Source organism: Cygnus atratus, chromosome 16 (assembly GCF_013377495.2).
Source record: "Cygnus atratus isolate AKBS03 ecotype Queensland, Australia chromosome 16, CAtr_DNAZoo_HiC_assembly, whole genome shotgun sequence".
NCBI lineage: Eukaryota > Metazoa > Chordata > Aves > Anseriformes > Anatidae > Cygnus > Cygnus atratus.
This window is the reverse complement of record NC_066377.1, coordinates 13,006,479-13,021,680: the sequence shown is the minus strand read 5'-3', so window position 1 is coordinate 13,021,680 and position 15,202 is coordinate 13,006,479. Positions and strand designations below refer to the sequence as shown.

General features: G+C 50.9%; 1 protein-coding gene across 2 annotated transcripts in view; it reads right to left on the bottom strand.

The window, feature by feature from the left end:
* PPP1R16B (protein phosphatase 1 regulatory subunit 16B) overlaps window positions 1-2,735 on the bottom strand; it is a 37,851-nt gene extending 35,116 nt beyond the window's left edge. For both annotated transcript variants that reach the window (XM_035548154.1, XM_035548155.1), the window contains exon 1: window positions 2,437-2,735. In XM_035548154.1, coding sequence (XP_035404047.1) covers window positions 2,437-2,683 — 247 coding nt within the window. In that variant the 5' untranslated portion in view covers window positions 2,684-2,735. The remainder of the gene's footprint in view (window positions 1-2,436) is intronic.
* Between the last annotated feature and the right edge of the window lie 12,467 nt (window positions 2,736-15,202).

The window sequence follows — 15,202 nt, the reverse complement described above, 5'->3', positions numbered from 1 at the left end:
AATAAAGGATGGAAATTGCACGCCCGCTCAGAGGTAGTTCAGAGATGACGAGTGCTAACGGCACCCCCAGCTCTAACTTTCCTCACAGAAACTTCTCAACTTTTTAATAATGTATATTTCTCCTCCCCCTTCACTTCCCACATGGAAACAAAAGATGATTCATATGCTGAAATCATCCCCTGGGACCTTCAAAAGGCCATGAATTCACTCTGGCCTAGGGCTCTTGATAAGGAATTTTCCCAGTTTGGCATCTGGGATTGATGCCATCCCCTCCTTCCCTTTACACTGGTGCCACAACACAAAAGGACAGACCCTGCCCACAGGCTATTTTTAGGACTTAATTGACCACCAAAGCCATCAGGTTTAAGAAACTTGAGGCACCTGAGAAACCCAGCTATGCAGGGGAAGCACCCATAGTTAAGGCCTGCAGTCGCGACCTGGGCTCACCAAGGGAAAGAGGCCAACACGATGAGAGCCCCAGCACTGAGCAGATGCACCACCGCTGCATGAAGAGGGGGACGATGAGGTACTCACTGCCCACCCCAGCACCGTGAGCATCTGCAGCTGTGCTCAAAACCATACCACATGCTGCCAAGTGTCTTTCTGTACAGGCATGGGTGATAAATGTCATATCTGTCACCTCAGCTGATGCTAGCAGATATAATTTCACAGCACGGCTCTGGTTGGCTTCGTTGATGGGGCTTTCCTAGAAGACCAGAACTGCTCAGGGTGAGAAACACAGGCTCAGTGGAGCAGAGAGCTGGAAGCAATTGTTAAACCTTTAAAGCAAGGAAGAAAGAAAGAAAAGCCTGCAGGTTGCTACTCATTATCACAGGTCTGCTCTCCCATGGAGAGGTAACAAATGAATGCACAGACACAGACACAAAGCAGGACTTGGAAATGCTTGTAACCACCTGGGCGGAAATGCAGTCCACCACCAAATCCCTCCATTTCCAAACAGTATGAAGCGTGCACTCGTGGGATGTGAGGGCAAGTAGTGGTGCATGAAAGGCCTTCTCAGAAACAGGAACATAACTCTCAGAGGTTCCTTACAAGGCAAGTTTCTTACTTTCTACCCACGTACACTGCTTCTTGCAGAAGATGCTGGAAACCAGAGCAACATTCACTAGCAGAGATGCAACCCAACTGGTCAGGTTTCTTAGGCATCTTCCTTTGTCTCTGCAACACCAATGGGTGATGAAGATCACACCAATTTCACTACCTGGCAGAGCCGCAACCCCAAAGACTGCTCCAGGTCTCCTCAGAGAAATGTTTTTACATCTCTGGGGAGCATTTGTCCTTATTTCCTAGTAGGGTTGAGCCCCCATCTTGACTTAGACTTTATGAGCGGTGGTACACGGTGACTGGGTTGGTAGGAAATGAGGCAAAGATGGAGGGAGAGGCGAGGCAGACAGATTTCTGCCTCTTAAAGGTATCTTCAGCAATGGAAAACCAGGTGTTTGCCCACTGCTTGTAGTGGCAGGACTGGGAAAACAGGTGACCCAAGCTCTCTTCCCAGAGAGGATTTCGCTTTAAAAATGTTACTGTGTTAGAAGAGAAAGGTTCTGTATTTCATTTATAGAAGTCACAGGAGAATTGCAGTGGGAACAAAGCCCCAATTCTCTCATTTGGCAGAGTAACAGAGGCCTCTTTCGTTGTCCCTTCAACAGGGCTGAGGAGCCCTCAGACCCAGCAGCAGTGTTGCTGGAAGCACCAGAGCTCAGCTCAGCTGAGTCCCATTTCCAAACCACTGCCAGAGCCCTGGCTTCCCGGAGCTTACAGGTTTTTCCCATTGCATTACTAAGGCTAATTTGGATTGACTTTTAGGCGTTTTTTCCCCTTCATTTTAAACAAAAGCAAAGCCTTTTGACCCACTTAGAAATGGAGCAATTAAACTGATTTCTCAACAATTTGGAGTTTTCACTTCTATAGGAAGCATTAAGCACAGAAATGAATTTCAGTATTCTAAATGGAGAAAATTCATACATCCATGTAGCTCTCAATCCATCCCCCAAGCAGAAAAGCTGAAAAGATTTACAGTGACATGTAAATCCCTGTGGCGGACTTCCAAAAAAACCTCTAAAATAGGCACACCCAAAAGGCGAAGGAATGTTTCTCACCTTCTGTAAATGGGAAGTGTGAAAAGGAAAGAGATGAAAGCTGTCTTCCTTTTCCCAAATCTTGGTCTTAACTCCTGCCCCATCCTGTCACTTGCGCACCCACTCCTGGTGTCATTCTAGGTAACGATGGTGTCTCACCGTGCTTTCAGCAACCCAACCCTGCAGCTATGCCAGAGATGGCAACACTCTAGAGATCAACACCATGCCAAGGGTAGTCTTGTCCGTGGATGTCAATGCAGATGCCTCTGCACACCGAGGAGCTACACGGACCTCACAGGTATCCAAAAAAATAAATTGCCAGATACAAGTATCCTACCTTCCTCCAAGTCATTCCTCAGAGAGGCCTCCAGCAGAGCAACACTGGCTTCAAAAGATACTTTCTTCTGGTTAACAGCATTTCTCTTCTTTTCATGCTTCCGCTTCTTGTGCTGCATCTCCTTCTCATACTGTGCCCACTTCTTCAGCTGCTGAGCCCTCCGCTTCTGGGCTGCCCGCAGCCTCTCCAGCGTGGGCACCTTGTCCAGCAGCTGCAGCTCTGTCAGGAGGTCCACGTGGGCATCCATCGCCTCTGCCGGGAAAGAGGAGGTGAAGGACGTCCCAGCTGGAAATGATGTCCTTCCACAGGTCCTCAAGATCACGGTGGCCTCGTGCTATACCAGCATCTTGGGGCTGAGCTGGGAAGGGCCCATTGCAGAGTGTGGTAGGAATGTGGTGGAAGCCTGAAAAGAGGAGGAAAGTGTGAGGGATCAAGTCACATCCACGTAGACAAATGATTAAGACCAGCCCACTGGAAAACTCAGCAGGCAACACCTACCATCTCAAAAGAAGGCTCTTTTTATTGCATTTTAATTGCTTGGCTCTTCTCACTGGCCTTTGTGACTCCACCTCTCACCCACTTCAAACACCCAAGCAAAACCCTCTTGACTAGGTAGCAGTTTTAGCAAGCAATTCCTTCATGTCTACAGTTCAAGGTAGCCTTCTTTTATCAGCAGAAAAAAGCCTAAGTGAGCTAACAAAGATCTTACTTAGTCTTTCACAAACGTCATTCCTCAGACAACCCATGAGAGAGATACCAAGACACATCCTCAGGCAGGTTTCTACCTTCCACAAGCATCACCTGTGCTCCACTTCTTCATCCATCACCCCTTCTTACTCCAGTCCTAGCCGAGGGCAGATGGGTCAGATGTCTCCCAGAGAGGCATTACCAACACTTTAACCACCTCAGCCACTTAAAAACACGGTGTTTTGTGTTCATTTCACTTTTCCCCAGATATTCTCTTCAGCACGCAGTAGGCCATTCTGGTTCTGCTGTACAGGCTCTATGCTCAGAGCAAGAAGCACAGTTAAATCAGAGCTGGACTCGTGGTGCAACCACAACACCAGCCAGCATCTCGCAGCAGCACCCGCAGAGCGGTCAGCTGGGAGGCCCACGGGCAGCCACCCCATCACCGGCAGAAGGAAACGCGCCCCACATTTAAGGAGCTGCTCAACAGGGAAAGATGCACATGAAATAAAGTCAGTGCCGCAAGCAAACTGAGCAAATCCATTCCAAATACACTCACGTGTAGCACATCGAATGGCAAGGCTAGCGTGCCAAATCAGGGTAAGCTGCAAATAACCACATACAATATCAGAGCTCCGAGGAGCTGCTGGGAGATGTCCAAGCCGTGCTGCACACCCGCAGCATCCCAACAAGTTGCACAAGGCAGAGACATCCACTCCTTTCAAACATTGCCACAGACCTGCCACCGGGGTTTGACCTCACCTATAAATACCTCAGCAGACTGACAGCGAGGCATGTCCTTTCCTCTGGGAGATAATTGGTTTGAAAACTGAAAACAAACAAACTCAGCCAGAGTACACAGGCAGGTCCTGGGCAGTTGCTTTATCCAGTAAAGGGCCAGCAGAGGCCAAGGGCAGCTTCAGTAGCACCTGCAAACCTTATTTTGAGAGTTTCAGAATAGATCTGAACACAAAAAAAATGTTTCAGTCCCATGAGAACTCAAGATCGCAAAAGTAAAAGTAAATAAATTATTAATAATAATGAGAATAGTAATTAAATATTCTGTTCATATTCAGTAATATTCATTTTCAGTAATATTTCAGTTCATATTCAGTAATAATTAAATATTTCAGTTCCACATAGGTACAAACCCAAATCCTTGCAAACTTTTTCCTAAGAAAGACGCTACCAAGAAATTCAAGTACTTGCTCAGGCTGACCTCCACCAGCAGCTCTGCAAGGTTGGCACCAACGCAGGCCTCTTCCCAAAATGGCTTTGTTTTGGGACCAACGCCTTTCCCAAGCACAGGCATTTTGCTGGGAAGCTCTTCCCCACCTCCCATGGCTCCTGCCCCGCGCAGGCGTTCCTGCGCAGGTATCTTTTCTGGCGATCTCCGCCGCAGTAACACAGGCCGCAGATCTGAAGCCCGCTGACAATACCTCGAGTGGCGGAGATAAGGGCAGGAAATGCCTCTCAGCATACCACGCCGGCACTCCCACCCGGCGCCTTTCCCACCCCGCTTCCACCATTGTTTGCTGAAAGATGAACAAATATTTCCCAAAATACACCTGAAGTAGAAATGATGGCCATATTCTGCAGGTTTTGGAAAGCACGTAAAGTATTTCAGTGCTTCTCTGTTTACCCCAGAAAGCTGGAAGCTTTCCTCGTGGACGGCACCTTGGAAGGATACAAGGCGAGGAGAAGCATGGCTTGCTCTGCTCCCCCGTGTTCCAGCTCTCCTGCACGCACACAGCTCTCTTGGTTTTCCTGCTCTCACAACAGCAGGAACAGGGAGAGGTGAGCTGCCCACAGAGGGGAAGAAATGAAATGGCAACAAGGGATGCACAAACACCAGGAGACATCTGCTGCTCCCGTGAGGATCAAGCTGCCCTAGCACCAAAACCAGCCCATCCCCAAACCACCCAACGAACCTCTAAAGGAGCAGAGAGGTCCCCTGGAGAGGACTTCTTGAAGGGGATACAGGTCAGCTGCTTAGGCACAAGTGCCTTAGCACCCTCCACAGATCCCAAAAGCCTCATGAAGACTTTAGCTCCATCACTCCAGCTACCTGTTTTCCAACAGCCTGGTTTCCTCTGTACCAAAAGATGGCATGTTGCCTTCTGGTCACACAAACCAGCCGGCGTCATTACAGCAGAGGTACAGGCCCAAGTGTTTGTTTACCTGCAAAGTGACACAGGAGCTGGCTGTGTGGGTGTCTGTGGTTTGCAAGGCATCGCATTTTGGTTTCTGTTTTATTTAAAGAAATGAAAAAAAGCACCGTCCCTTGCACTCGGTTTCCATGAGCTCAGCAGATCTGAGCCACGGAGCCGAGCACATCCTGTGAGACGCAGGGACAGCGAGCACTGCTGTGTCGGGGCCAGGAGGGAGGCGAGGCGCTCGCTGTTGTGTTGTGCTCGTGGCTTTCAGCGGGGAAGGACCCGCTCCAACAGTGCCAGAGAGCAGGCCCTGCAAAGGGCGTGCAAGCGTTGGCAAACACAACCTCTAAAAAATGTCGTGTTTCCTACATACTTTGCCTCACCTCAACACAAGATATGTCTCGCTAAGTTCAAAAGGACTCTTTCTGGGCATTGGTTACTCACTTGCCTTACCAGAGACTCTGATTCTGTGCATTTAGTGAACCCCTGGCTGCAACAAGCTGCTGCCGTGCAGGGACTGGCGGGGGCCTTCATCTCCTGTACACACACTTTTTTCCACATCAGATTTAGTGGTTAGTAGAGGAAAACACCGAGTGCATCTGTTTTCCTGTTCCAGAAAGCACTCAGGGCTGCCCCCCAGTCCTTCCTACCAAGCACTCAGCTTACAGACACTTTGCCACAGCGTCGCTGAGAATGGAGCTGTATCCATTCAATCAGCAATGCTGCTGGGTGATGCCAGAGAGCACTCTGCTCTCCCCGCCAGAGCTAAGACCTGCAAATCCTCTGCCACATCTCCTCAAGGAGCTACTTAAAGCACAGCATGACACCAAAGCAGAGCACACACACTTGCAAGAGTCATTTGCTTAAGTATCATTAAGCAATTTAATTTTTATTCCACTTAAAAAAAAAAAAAAAAAAAAGATAAACACAAACTCTGGCAGAGCAACCACTGAATGGGACACACTGAAACAAAATAGTTTGGCAAACAAATAATTCCTTTAAGTTGTGCACCTTTCAAGCAAAAGTAAAATTCAAGGCCTGTGTACGTGAGCAGACTCCGCTGAAGTGAAGGAGATGATTTTTGTTCCCTGGATCGTTTGTGGGAAGACACCTGCAGGACTGGGCCCAGCTGACTGGATGAAGTGTCTGAGTTTGCAGCATGAAGTCAAGCCAGTGGCATGAAAAGCGACGGAAATAGCCCTCTCCTCCCCACCTCACGTTAATCTTCTCTCAGCTGGAATTGGAAACCAAGCACAAAAGCCTATAGCAGGGATCTGAGCACATAAGCAGCCTGCAGCAGAGGCGGCTGCCCAATTTATTTATTTCCTCAGCATCGACTCCTGCACCATGGCAAGGTGAGGAGTTTCCAAACTTACCCCTGCTCCTTCCCAGCAGGACCCAGGCTCACCCGTGCTATTCTGGATGACCAGCCTGTTGCAGTCCTTCTGAACACATCCTCCAGCAACGAGCACCACTGATGAATTCACAGGCTCCTTTTTCAAACAGTACCCTCAGCACTGTCACTGCTCATCGATACAAGACACACCTGCACCACGGCCTGGGTGACCAGCAAGGATCTATCTCCCCAAGGTCTGGAGAAAGCAGCTCTTCATCGTTTTCTCCCCAACACGGGGATGAGCTCCCTGGCAGCACAGCAACGCGGTGAGGAGACAGCCAGAGAGATGCCAGAAAGCCACCAAGAGCGGGAGGTGACAGGCTGTGGGATGGGCAGGAAAAGGCACGCACGGGAGCTCAACTGTCCCCGGGGAAAAACAAGGCAGGAGGCAGGCGGGGGCTGCCCAAGGAGCAGGGAAAGCAGATGTGCTTGCGTGGGGCCATCCAGACATGAAGAGCTGAGGTCCAGCCCCTCCCCGCAGCCCGGGTTTGGCGAGTTGGAGGTTGCTGTTCGCACAACGCCATGCAACGAGGACGGCAGCAGCATCCCCCTCATGCACAACAAGCTCCAAGCCATTTCCTAACTGGTGTCACTGCTGGGATCTTCAGGAAGCAGATCCACTTCCAGATCTTCAGGAAGACGAGAAAGCAAACCCCTCTCCTGGCTTAAGGACAGGAGCGGCGAACTGCCTCTGGATAAAAAGCTCTTGTTTGTTTTTTAAATTAGCACAGGATGCATGAGGACAAGAGGGTCGTGTTACAATAACCAGAGCCTGGAACCGTGTTTCTTTCATTATTAGATCACTGTGTCTCTCGCCTCTTGCCTTTTGGGCAAATGTTTCATCAGAGCATTGCTAACAAGGACACTGCCGAGCGTTACTGCCCGAATGCCCAAACCTCCACAACCTCACACACCTGGAGCACAGGACTCAGCCGCTGGGCCTGCCAAATGCAAAAGGACAGAGCACCAGGCACCAGAGGCCACAGAGGCAACCGGGAAGGGAAGTTCAAATCACCCAGAGCTTGCACAGAGACGTGCCTGCCCTTCCAAGGAATCCCAGCCCCGAAACACCAATTTCCCCCCACAGTGCCACAGGAAAGTCACATTTCCTACAAACCCCAGGGGAGGAGGATGCCAGAATGCCTGTGGTGAAAGGCCGCAACGCAGTGGTTCCCAGCCTCCTGAAGTGTTTCCCTCCTACTTGAAACTGAAATGTGTATCTCCCCAGTCCCACACCGTGGCAGGCAGGTTGCACCCTCACCTTCAGCTGGATCTCCAGGCGACGAGGGTGCCACCAGCTGCCACCTCCTCCAGGACGGCACGGCCGGCAGCAGAGCTGAAGGCAGAAACCTGCAGCTGCTAACACACAGACCGCGAATGCAGCCCAAGGCAGCGCGTCAAACAACCCATTAACGCACACCTGAGCCAGTGCTTTCAAGATAAAAAGCAGCAAACCCTTCTGCGGGGGTCAGGAGCCTGCACAGACAGGCAGGGGGAAGCAGAACAAGGTCACCTGCCTGGCTGCGGGCTGCAAGCTCACTGCGAGAGCCCCCTCGGGACTATTATTTCTGGCTCTGTGCTGCACAAGGTATCGGTGAAACTCTGCTCATCCCTCAGTGCCACACTGACAGCTCTGACCGTGGCTTCTGGTTGCAAATTATTCTTGCAGGCACCATGCAATTCTTCCTGCACCCTGCTGCAAGCCCCACAGCACCCGCAGGTTAACCACACAGGGGAGTGAAAATTCAGAAAGTCACTGCCACGTGACTCAAGTTCACTGGTATCTCAGAAGCAAACAGCTCCTTCCCTCGCTCAGCTTCTACAGCATTTCGAGCAGCACACGTGCAGCACGACTGAACGAAAGGAAAGAAGGTCAAAGTGGCAAGGAATGTTACCTGAAAAAAAAAATAACAAAAGATTTCAGCCAAGACCCCTCAGGGAACACAACTCCTACAGACCGCCGTGGCGTGCTGGTGGGGAAGAGAGGGTACAGAAGTCTTCTGGGTGAGAGATCTCATCAGAAACTGGGAGTCTGGGGAGAGATTCTTGGCTTTCCCACAGGTTTCTTGTATGCAAAGTAAGTAACTTAATCTGTGCCCCAATTACCTTCTTAAAGCGAAGATACCGCTTTACCTGGCTGCCACAAAGGAAGTTCCATCGCTGGTAAAAGTAAATTTGGTGGGGAAGGTGCATCAGTGTAAGTTGTATTCCTCACTTGACAGAAAGCTCAAAATTTAAAGCTAGGTTCTTCCCCAAAGAATTGAAAACATTTTGCTTTGGCTGCGTTAGCTCTGGTTTCAGATAATCTCTCCCTCTTCAATGAGCTCTTTCCTAGCAGTGGGAATGAAATACGAGTAAGAAGGAAAAGGAAAAAGGTGAAACAGCAAGTCCAAAAAATTCCTTGGAGCTGATGCTGGTAGCAGAAAAATGTAAGTGCCTCATTCTTTTCTCCTCCCAACTGTTCCGCTCTTAACAATATTGGCACTTGTTTGAGGAAAGCCCCTCAGTATTTTCACTGTATATTTCCTGTGAACACCCAACACAGCACAATATACGTTCTTTTTCCCAGCAATATTTCAACACGGGCTTACTTTCCTTGCTTCCTTAAAAAAAAGCCCTCCCATGCCAAGCAGTCCTCCCCCACACGAGCGCGTTTGGAACCACACTGCTCCTCCGCGACAAGCAAAACAAATCCAGCGGTGGTCCCCAGGCGTGTGCACGCTGCCCTTTAACTCCTGCAAACAAGGGGAGAGCTGCACCTTCAGGTCCAGCCTTCACCACCAGCTTCGCTTTAGGATGCAGGTAGGATGCGGGATGCAAGTCCGCTAGAGCGCCAGGCCAGCTCCTGTCGAACGCCGGCAGTTTTACTACACGACACTTGTGTCCCTCCGAGTGGTTCTTGGGCAAAGCCACTCTTTGAACCCGATTCCCGTCGCCAGGCAGCAGGACTTTGGGGCATTTTATAAAACCTCAAGCTAGAGGAGAACACCTGCTGTACAGAGCTCCTGCCTCTGGTCACCGCAGCGCTCTCGAGGCTGCTGCCCTGCTGCATTAAGCAGCCCCCTTTGGCTTTCCAGGTACCAACCTGCAGTTTTGCCTTTTGCTTCCAGGTCAACCTGGGCTCTTGGTCACCAGCTTCCAATCTGGAGAAGGGAGAGGGACATTTCAATCAGCTTGAACTTGGGAAAAAAAATCTAATTACGGTTTTGAATCAAGTCCAAATTATAACTAAGTTTGGGGCTCAGTTTCAAACTGCACATCAAACGAGTCTTGTGCAATAGAGAGAACTGTTCAACAGCCCACAGATCTGCAGAGACCGCACACCAACTGCACCGATTCCTCTTTTTTCTTCAATTAGGGCTGTATGCTCTAAACAGGGAGCAAAGTCCCCACTGTGCCCCCACTGTGCCTGTCCCCGAGGCAGCGCAGGCGCCGGCTCAAGGGCAGCACTGTACGACTCCAGAGAAGACGATGCTCGAAGACAAGGAAATTTTATTCCTTCAAGAATTCATTACACACCCCTCCCCTCTCCCCTTTGCTCTCCCAAAGAAGAGTATCTGCTAACAAAATTTATCTCCAGCATCAGAGGAGCAGCAGGATCCCTGCCCTTAGGCAAAGAAAGGAAGATCAGAGCAGGATTTCTGTGCAAACATGAACCGAATCCCAGCTTCCCTCGCACGGGAGCAGGCCCATCCTCTGAGCCAAGCAGCTAAATAGTGAAGGAAAAGCATGCAGCAGCGCCGATTATGTGGAACAAAAATTAATTGAGGGCATAAGTCTCCGATTCGGCTCTCCATTTATTTTTCCACAGCAAGTTATGTGTGAGTGCAGGTTGCAACACAGACACCTGCAGGGAAAGCAGCCCGACCCGACTGTGACAGTGAGACTACCTCCTTTTATTTGTTTTTTGGGGTAAAGCTTCCATTTTTTATCAGACCTGCAACAGGCAAATGTACTCGACCTTTCAGACCTGCATCCCCCTTCCTGACGTTTTAAACTACACGCTTGGAGATTCTGAATGTGAAAAACAACAACAAATGCCCGCAAAACAGGCTTTAAAGTAAGAGATAGGGGGAAAAATAGCTAATTTCCAACAGAACCTCAAAAACACCACTGCAAAGCCCACACCCTTCCCGTACGATACCAGCTGAAGCCCTGTTTGCCTGCACACCACTTTTTGACCGAAGTCCTTTCATTGTGTAAAGCCACCCGCACGCATTGTGGCACATGGAAAAAACACGGGGAACAGCCCTGCTCCGGCACAGCAGCGAGCTCGATAAGGGAATGGATTTTCCATTTGCAACCCCACGGTACCTGCGGCCATGCCAGCCCTGGGACGTTTCAGCAAGAGAAAACTTCTCCCTGCACGTCTGCTCTGGAGCTGGCCACACCGACATCAACGCCGAGAGCCCACCGCTACGTCCGAGCTGGACACCCAGCCCTCAGCACCGAGCGGTCCCAGCAGGAACCAGCCCAAGCAGAAGATAGGAGAGGTCCCCAGACCACGAGGCCGCAGAGCAAACACCGTGGAGCCCGTCAGCAGCAGGCACTTGGCCCCGGCCATGGCCCAGATGTCACCTGGGCAGTGACGGTGGCACGTGGTGGGAGAAGAGGGCTTGAGAGCCTGGGAAGCAGCTCTGCCGTCGGGATGGTGCAGTGCTTTCAGCTGCCTCTGCGGTCGGCGTGGATGTGACTGACAGGATCTGAAAGCGTCTGCTGCACACCTGGCAGAAGGGATATCGATTTTTGTGGGAGATGTATGAGAGGTTGCTCTTCCCCATCATCTGATTCATTCCTTTTAAATAGCAGTTGTATTTAATTATTGCTAACCAAACGCCTTCACCCCTAATGCCTGCAGACACTATGGAGCTCATCTATAAGCATTCCGATGATCCTCGAGAGATCTTAACTAAGTAACACACGAAGGCGCCCGCACATCTCCCGTCTGTCGGGGAGCCCGCATGTCTGCTCAGAGGGATTTGCCCACCCGCAGGGAGCCCGCAGGCCCTGCAGGAGAGGAAAGAGGTGAGACCTTGGGGAAAACAATTTATCCACACTACAGCACATGAAATTTTGCTCCATACAGCTCAGACATCTGGATTTCTGTCCGAGGCACTGCCCTTATGCCCTGGTGAACTCCACAACGCCTTATTAATTCTGCTGCTAAGCCACGCACACGCTGCCCCCCCGCACCAAAAAATTCACCCCCTTGTCCACCTCTCCCCCAGGCTGAGGTCAGCCACAAGCAAGCAAGAAGGGGGCATGAGGCTGCAGAGGGTCAGGCTTCCCTGCAGCACAGAACAGTTGCTCTAGGGTATCACTATCAGCCCATTCACGACAGCAGCAAGGACCAGCACCACCAGACATTGTTACTGCAGGGCAATCATCAAGATTTGTTTCTCCTGAATCCCACAGGAGTACTTGAAGTGCGTTTCCCAGAAAGCTGCCCCCTAACATTTCAAGAGCAGACCAGCAGAAGCCCTGCACGGGATGCCGTTTGCTGCCAGCTGGGCTTGGCGCAGGAAAAGCATCCCCACCAACAGCCCCACCACTGCCTCTCACCTCCACCTCGGCCCAAGCACAGCTCGAGAGCAACTTGTCTTATCTTAGATGCAAACCGTCAGATTTAAACAAACACACAGCCTTCTGCAGCGCTAACATCACCAGCTTCAGTCTCAAATCAAACACTCGGAGCAGCTTGCCACTGCCTTGCTTGCGAGGCAGATTTTGTGTTTCTAAAGTACCTTATTTTTAGGCGCAGCTACCAACCCGTACGTCACCATCCATGTCCTACTTTTCATGTTTTCTGCATCTACACTTGGCCACAGTCAGAGATGGCACGGTGGCTTGACTTGCTGCTCTGACCATGCAGTTGCTCTTACATCCAGTTTCAAACCTTTACCGTTTATTACTTCGCAAACATGATGTAGGACATTTCACACGGACTTGATTACCAACACGGTGTCAGAACTGCAGGTACCTCTCTCCTCCTCGGCAGTTACTTTGCTTCTGCCGCTTCTGCAACTACGAGCACCAGGGCTCCCCAGCCACAGGTCCCTCTCCTCTTCTACCCATGAGCACAAGGCTTGGCCATCCTTCTTCTCTGCTGCCTGGGTGTGCAGCTATGCCTGGATTTTCAGACACATAGACTTGCCCAGGGGAGAAAGACTTCCCCGAAATACTGAGATTTAAGGGCCAGACCTCAGCCGGGAAGAACGGCTGCCCTCAAGGGAGACTTTCTGGAGTTTTCCAGGCACAGGTACCCAGCTCGCCATTCTGTACCTGCCTCAGCTGACACTGCTCTGAGAAGCGGTTCTAGTTGGATGGCAGAAAATTGTTTGTTCTGGTCGTGAAAGTCGTATTCAGGTACAGGGACATCTTAAAGCCAGAAATCCAACCCCGCAGGTGGTGGAGATGGTCCTTCTGTATCCCACTGCCACATCTAAAGCACGGCTCCCTCCAGTTGCTTTGGCGGGTCAAACAGGTCAGCAAGCACGGCCCACCCAGGACAAAGCCCCTCTTACCTTCACATACCAGCTGAATGCTGCTTGCCCAGGACCTCGGTAATAAAAAGCCAAGCCCTACACAAATACCTAAACCTCAGCTTAGCGCCAGGCAGCAGAACATGTTGGTGGATCTCACTAGACACTTCACAGCCAGCACAGGCCTCACGTCATCCTTGGTCTTTCTCCTCTGACGGGTATTTGACCTCTGAGCTGCTTAGCAAGCAGCTCTGCAGAGCTCATGGCTGTGCAATGCTGCCAGCACCCAGCATTGCTGCATGGAGCTGCTGCAGTGCCTCCTCCTTGGGGTTTTCCCGTACAGACCATCAGAGGTGCCATCACTGTACCGCAATGTCACACGTGGCAGCTGGGACAAAATTAAGGCAGCTGGCACAGGTAAGTGAAACTGTGCGTCTCCAGCCCTCCTTCCTAGCTGCCTCCTCTCATCCTTCCTAAAAATGCTGGACCTGCAGCTCCTGCCCCCTCCGGCTCGAGGGCAAAGCCCCACGGCGCAGGGTGCTGAGCAGCCCCTCACCTGCAGCGCGGAGGCAAGAGCTAACGAGCAAACTCACAGGGGAGGTCTCTTGGCAACACGGGGTGAGAGAAAAGGAGGGGAAAATTGCTGCCAGCTTGTTTGTGTGCACTTAGGGTGGCATTTCCAACCCTGTAATTGTTGCATAATGAATTTAGCAATGGAGTTCAAGAGCTATGATTCATTCAGGCCAAAAAAACATGAGTCAGCCCCCAAAGAATCATGAGATGTTAAAATTATATACATTTAACTTGAGCTTGACAAATCCGAAGGAGCAGCGTAACAGCAGAGTGTCTCAGCGCAACTCAAAACATCATGCAAATATCCCCGCAAGACGAGCACAGGGCAGAGCAGCGAGTCGCTCCGGCAGCGCAAATTATTTACGGCCAGCACCTGAACGCAGCTCAGGTGATCAGCCCCAGCTGGGATCCAGGCACCTGATGCTGTGTCTTACCTGGGACTCAAATCGCCTCCTGGGTTAAAGGGAATAAGGTCCCGTCCAGCCTGGCACGAGGTCTTTGTGCCACCTCCCTGCGGAGAGGAGCACTCGAGATGCTCGTTCCTGCGTGCGAGCAGCACAAAGGCCGGACAGACAACAGGGGAGGAGAGGAGAGGTTGCTACGGGGAGCTGGCACTCCGGATGTTAAAACAAACCACAGCGTGGGGCTGGAGAGGGAGCGCAGATCTCTGCAGGGGCAGAGCAAGAAAGAGGGCAGATTCATTATGGCAAAGGATGTCTGCGTTAAGGAGTGTGTGCGGATCGCCAGGAGGCAAGGCAGAGAAGACCTTGGGAAAAATAAGATTTTTTTCCTAGCTCTGTCGGGTGAACTTGTTTAAATCATGTCCTGTATTCTGTGCTTACAGAGCTTGCATATGTGGAAAGAAACATTATTCTGAAACGAGATAGGGTGCGAATTCAAAGCAGAGCAACTATTCTGGGTTAACTCCCCAGGTGGCTTCTTACTCTAGAGTGACAGTACCTTTTTCTAGTTTAATTCACTTTAAAAATAGATTAGGCCAACGGTTCTGATCCGCAAGGCCATCACAGCCGGCCTGCTGCTTTTAGAGCATCCTTAATTAGAGCCTGGATATGGGGACAGGTGGGGCTCCGCAACGCAGCTCCGACGGTGCCAGTTTGGCAGCGTTGTTTTAACCCAGGCCGGGAAGGAACGAGCTGCCTGCAGGAGGGTCTGCACAGAGCCCACCTGGCCGGGAGCTGCTGCCCAACAGCCACCCCACACGGACACGCGTTCCCTTCTCCTCCCTCTTTGTACAACAGGGGAACAGCCGGCACAACGCGCTCTGCCAAATCCGAGCCAGGCAGCGCTACCACGAGCCTACAATCCGTGCTGGGCGCGCAAGCAAAAGCTGCCTTATACAGCCGTTTGTGTTTAACGTTCATTTGAGTTTACCATTTATCAAAGTTCTATTTAGCCTCATTAATCACAGCCTATCAAGCTCTTTCAAACGCAAACAGAAAAGAGTACCCAAC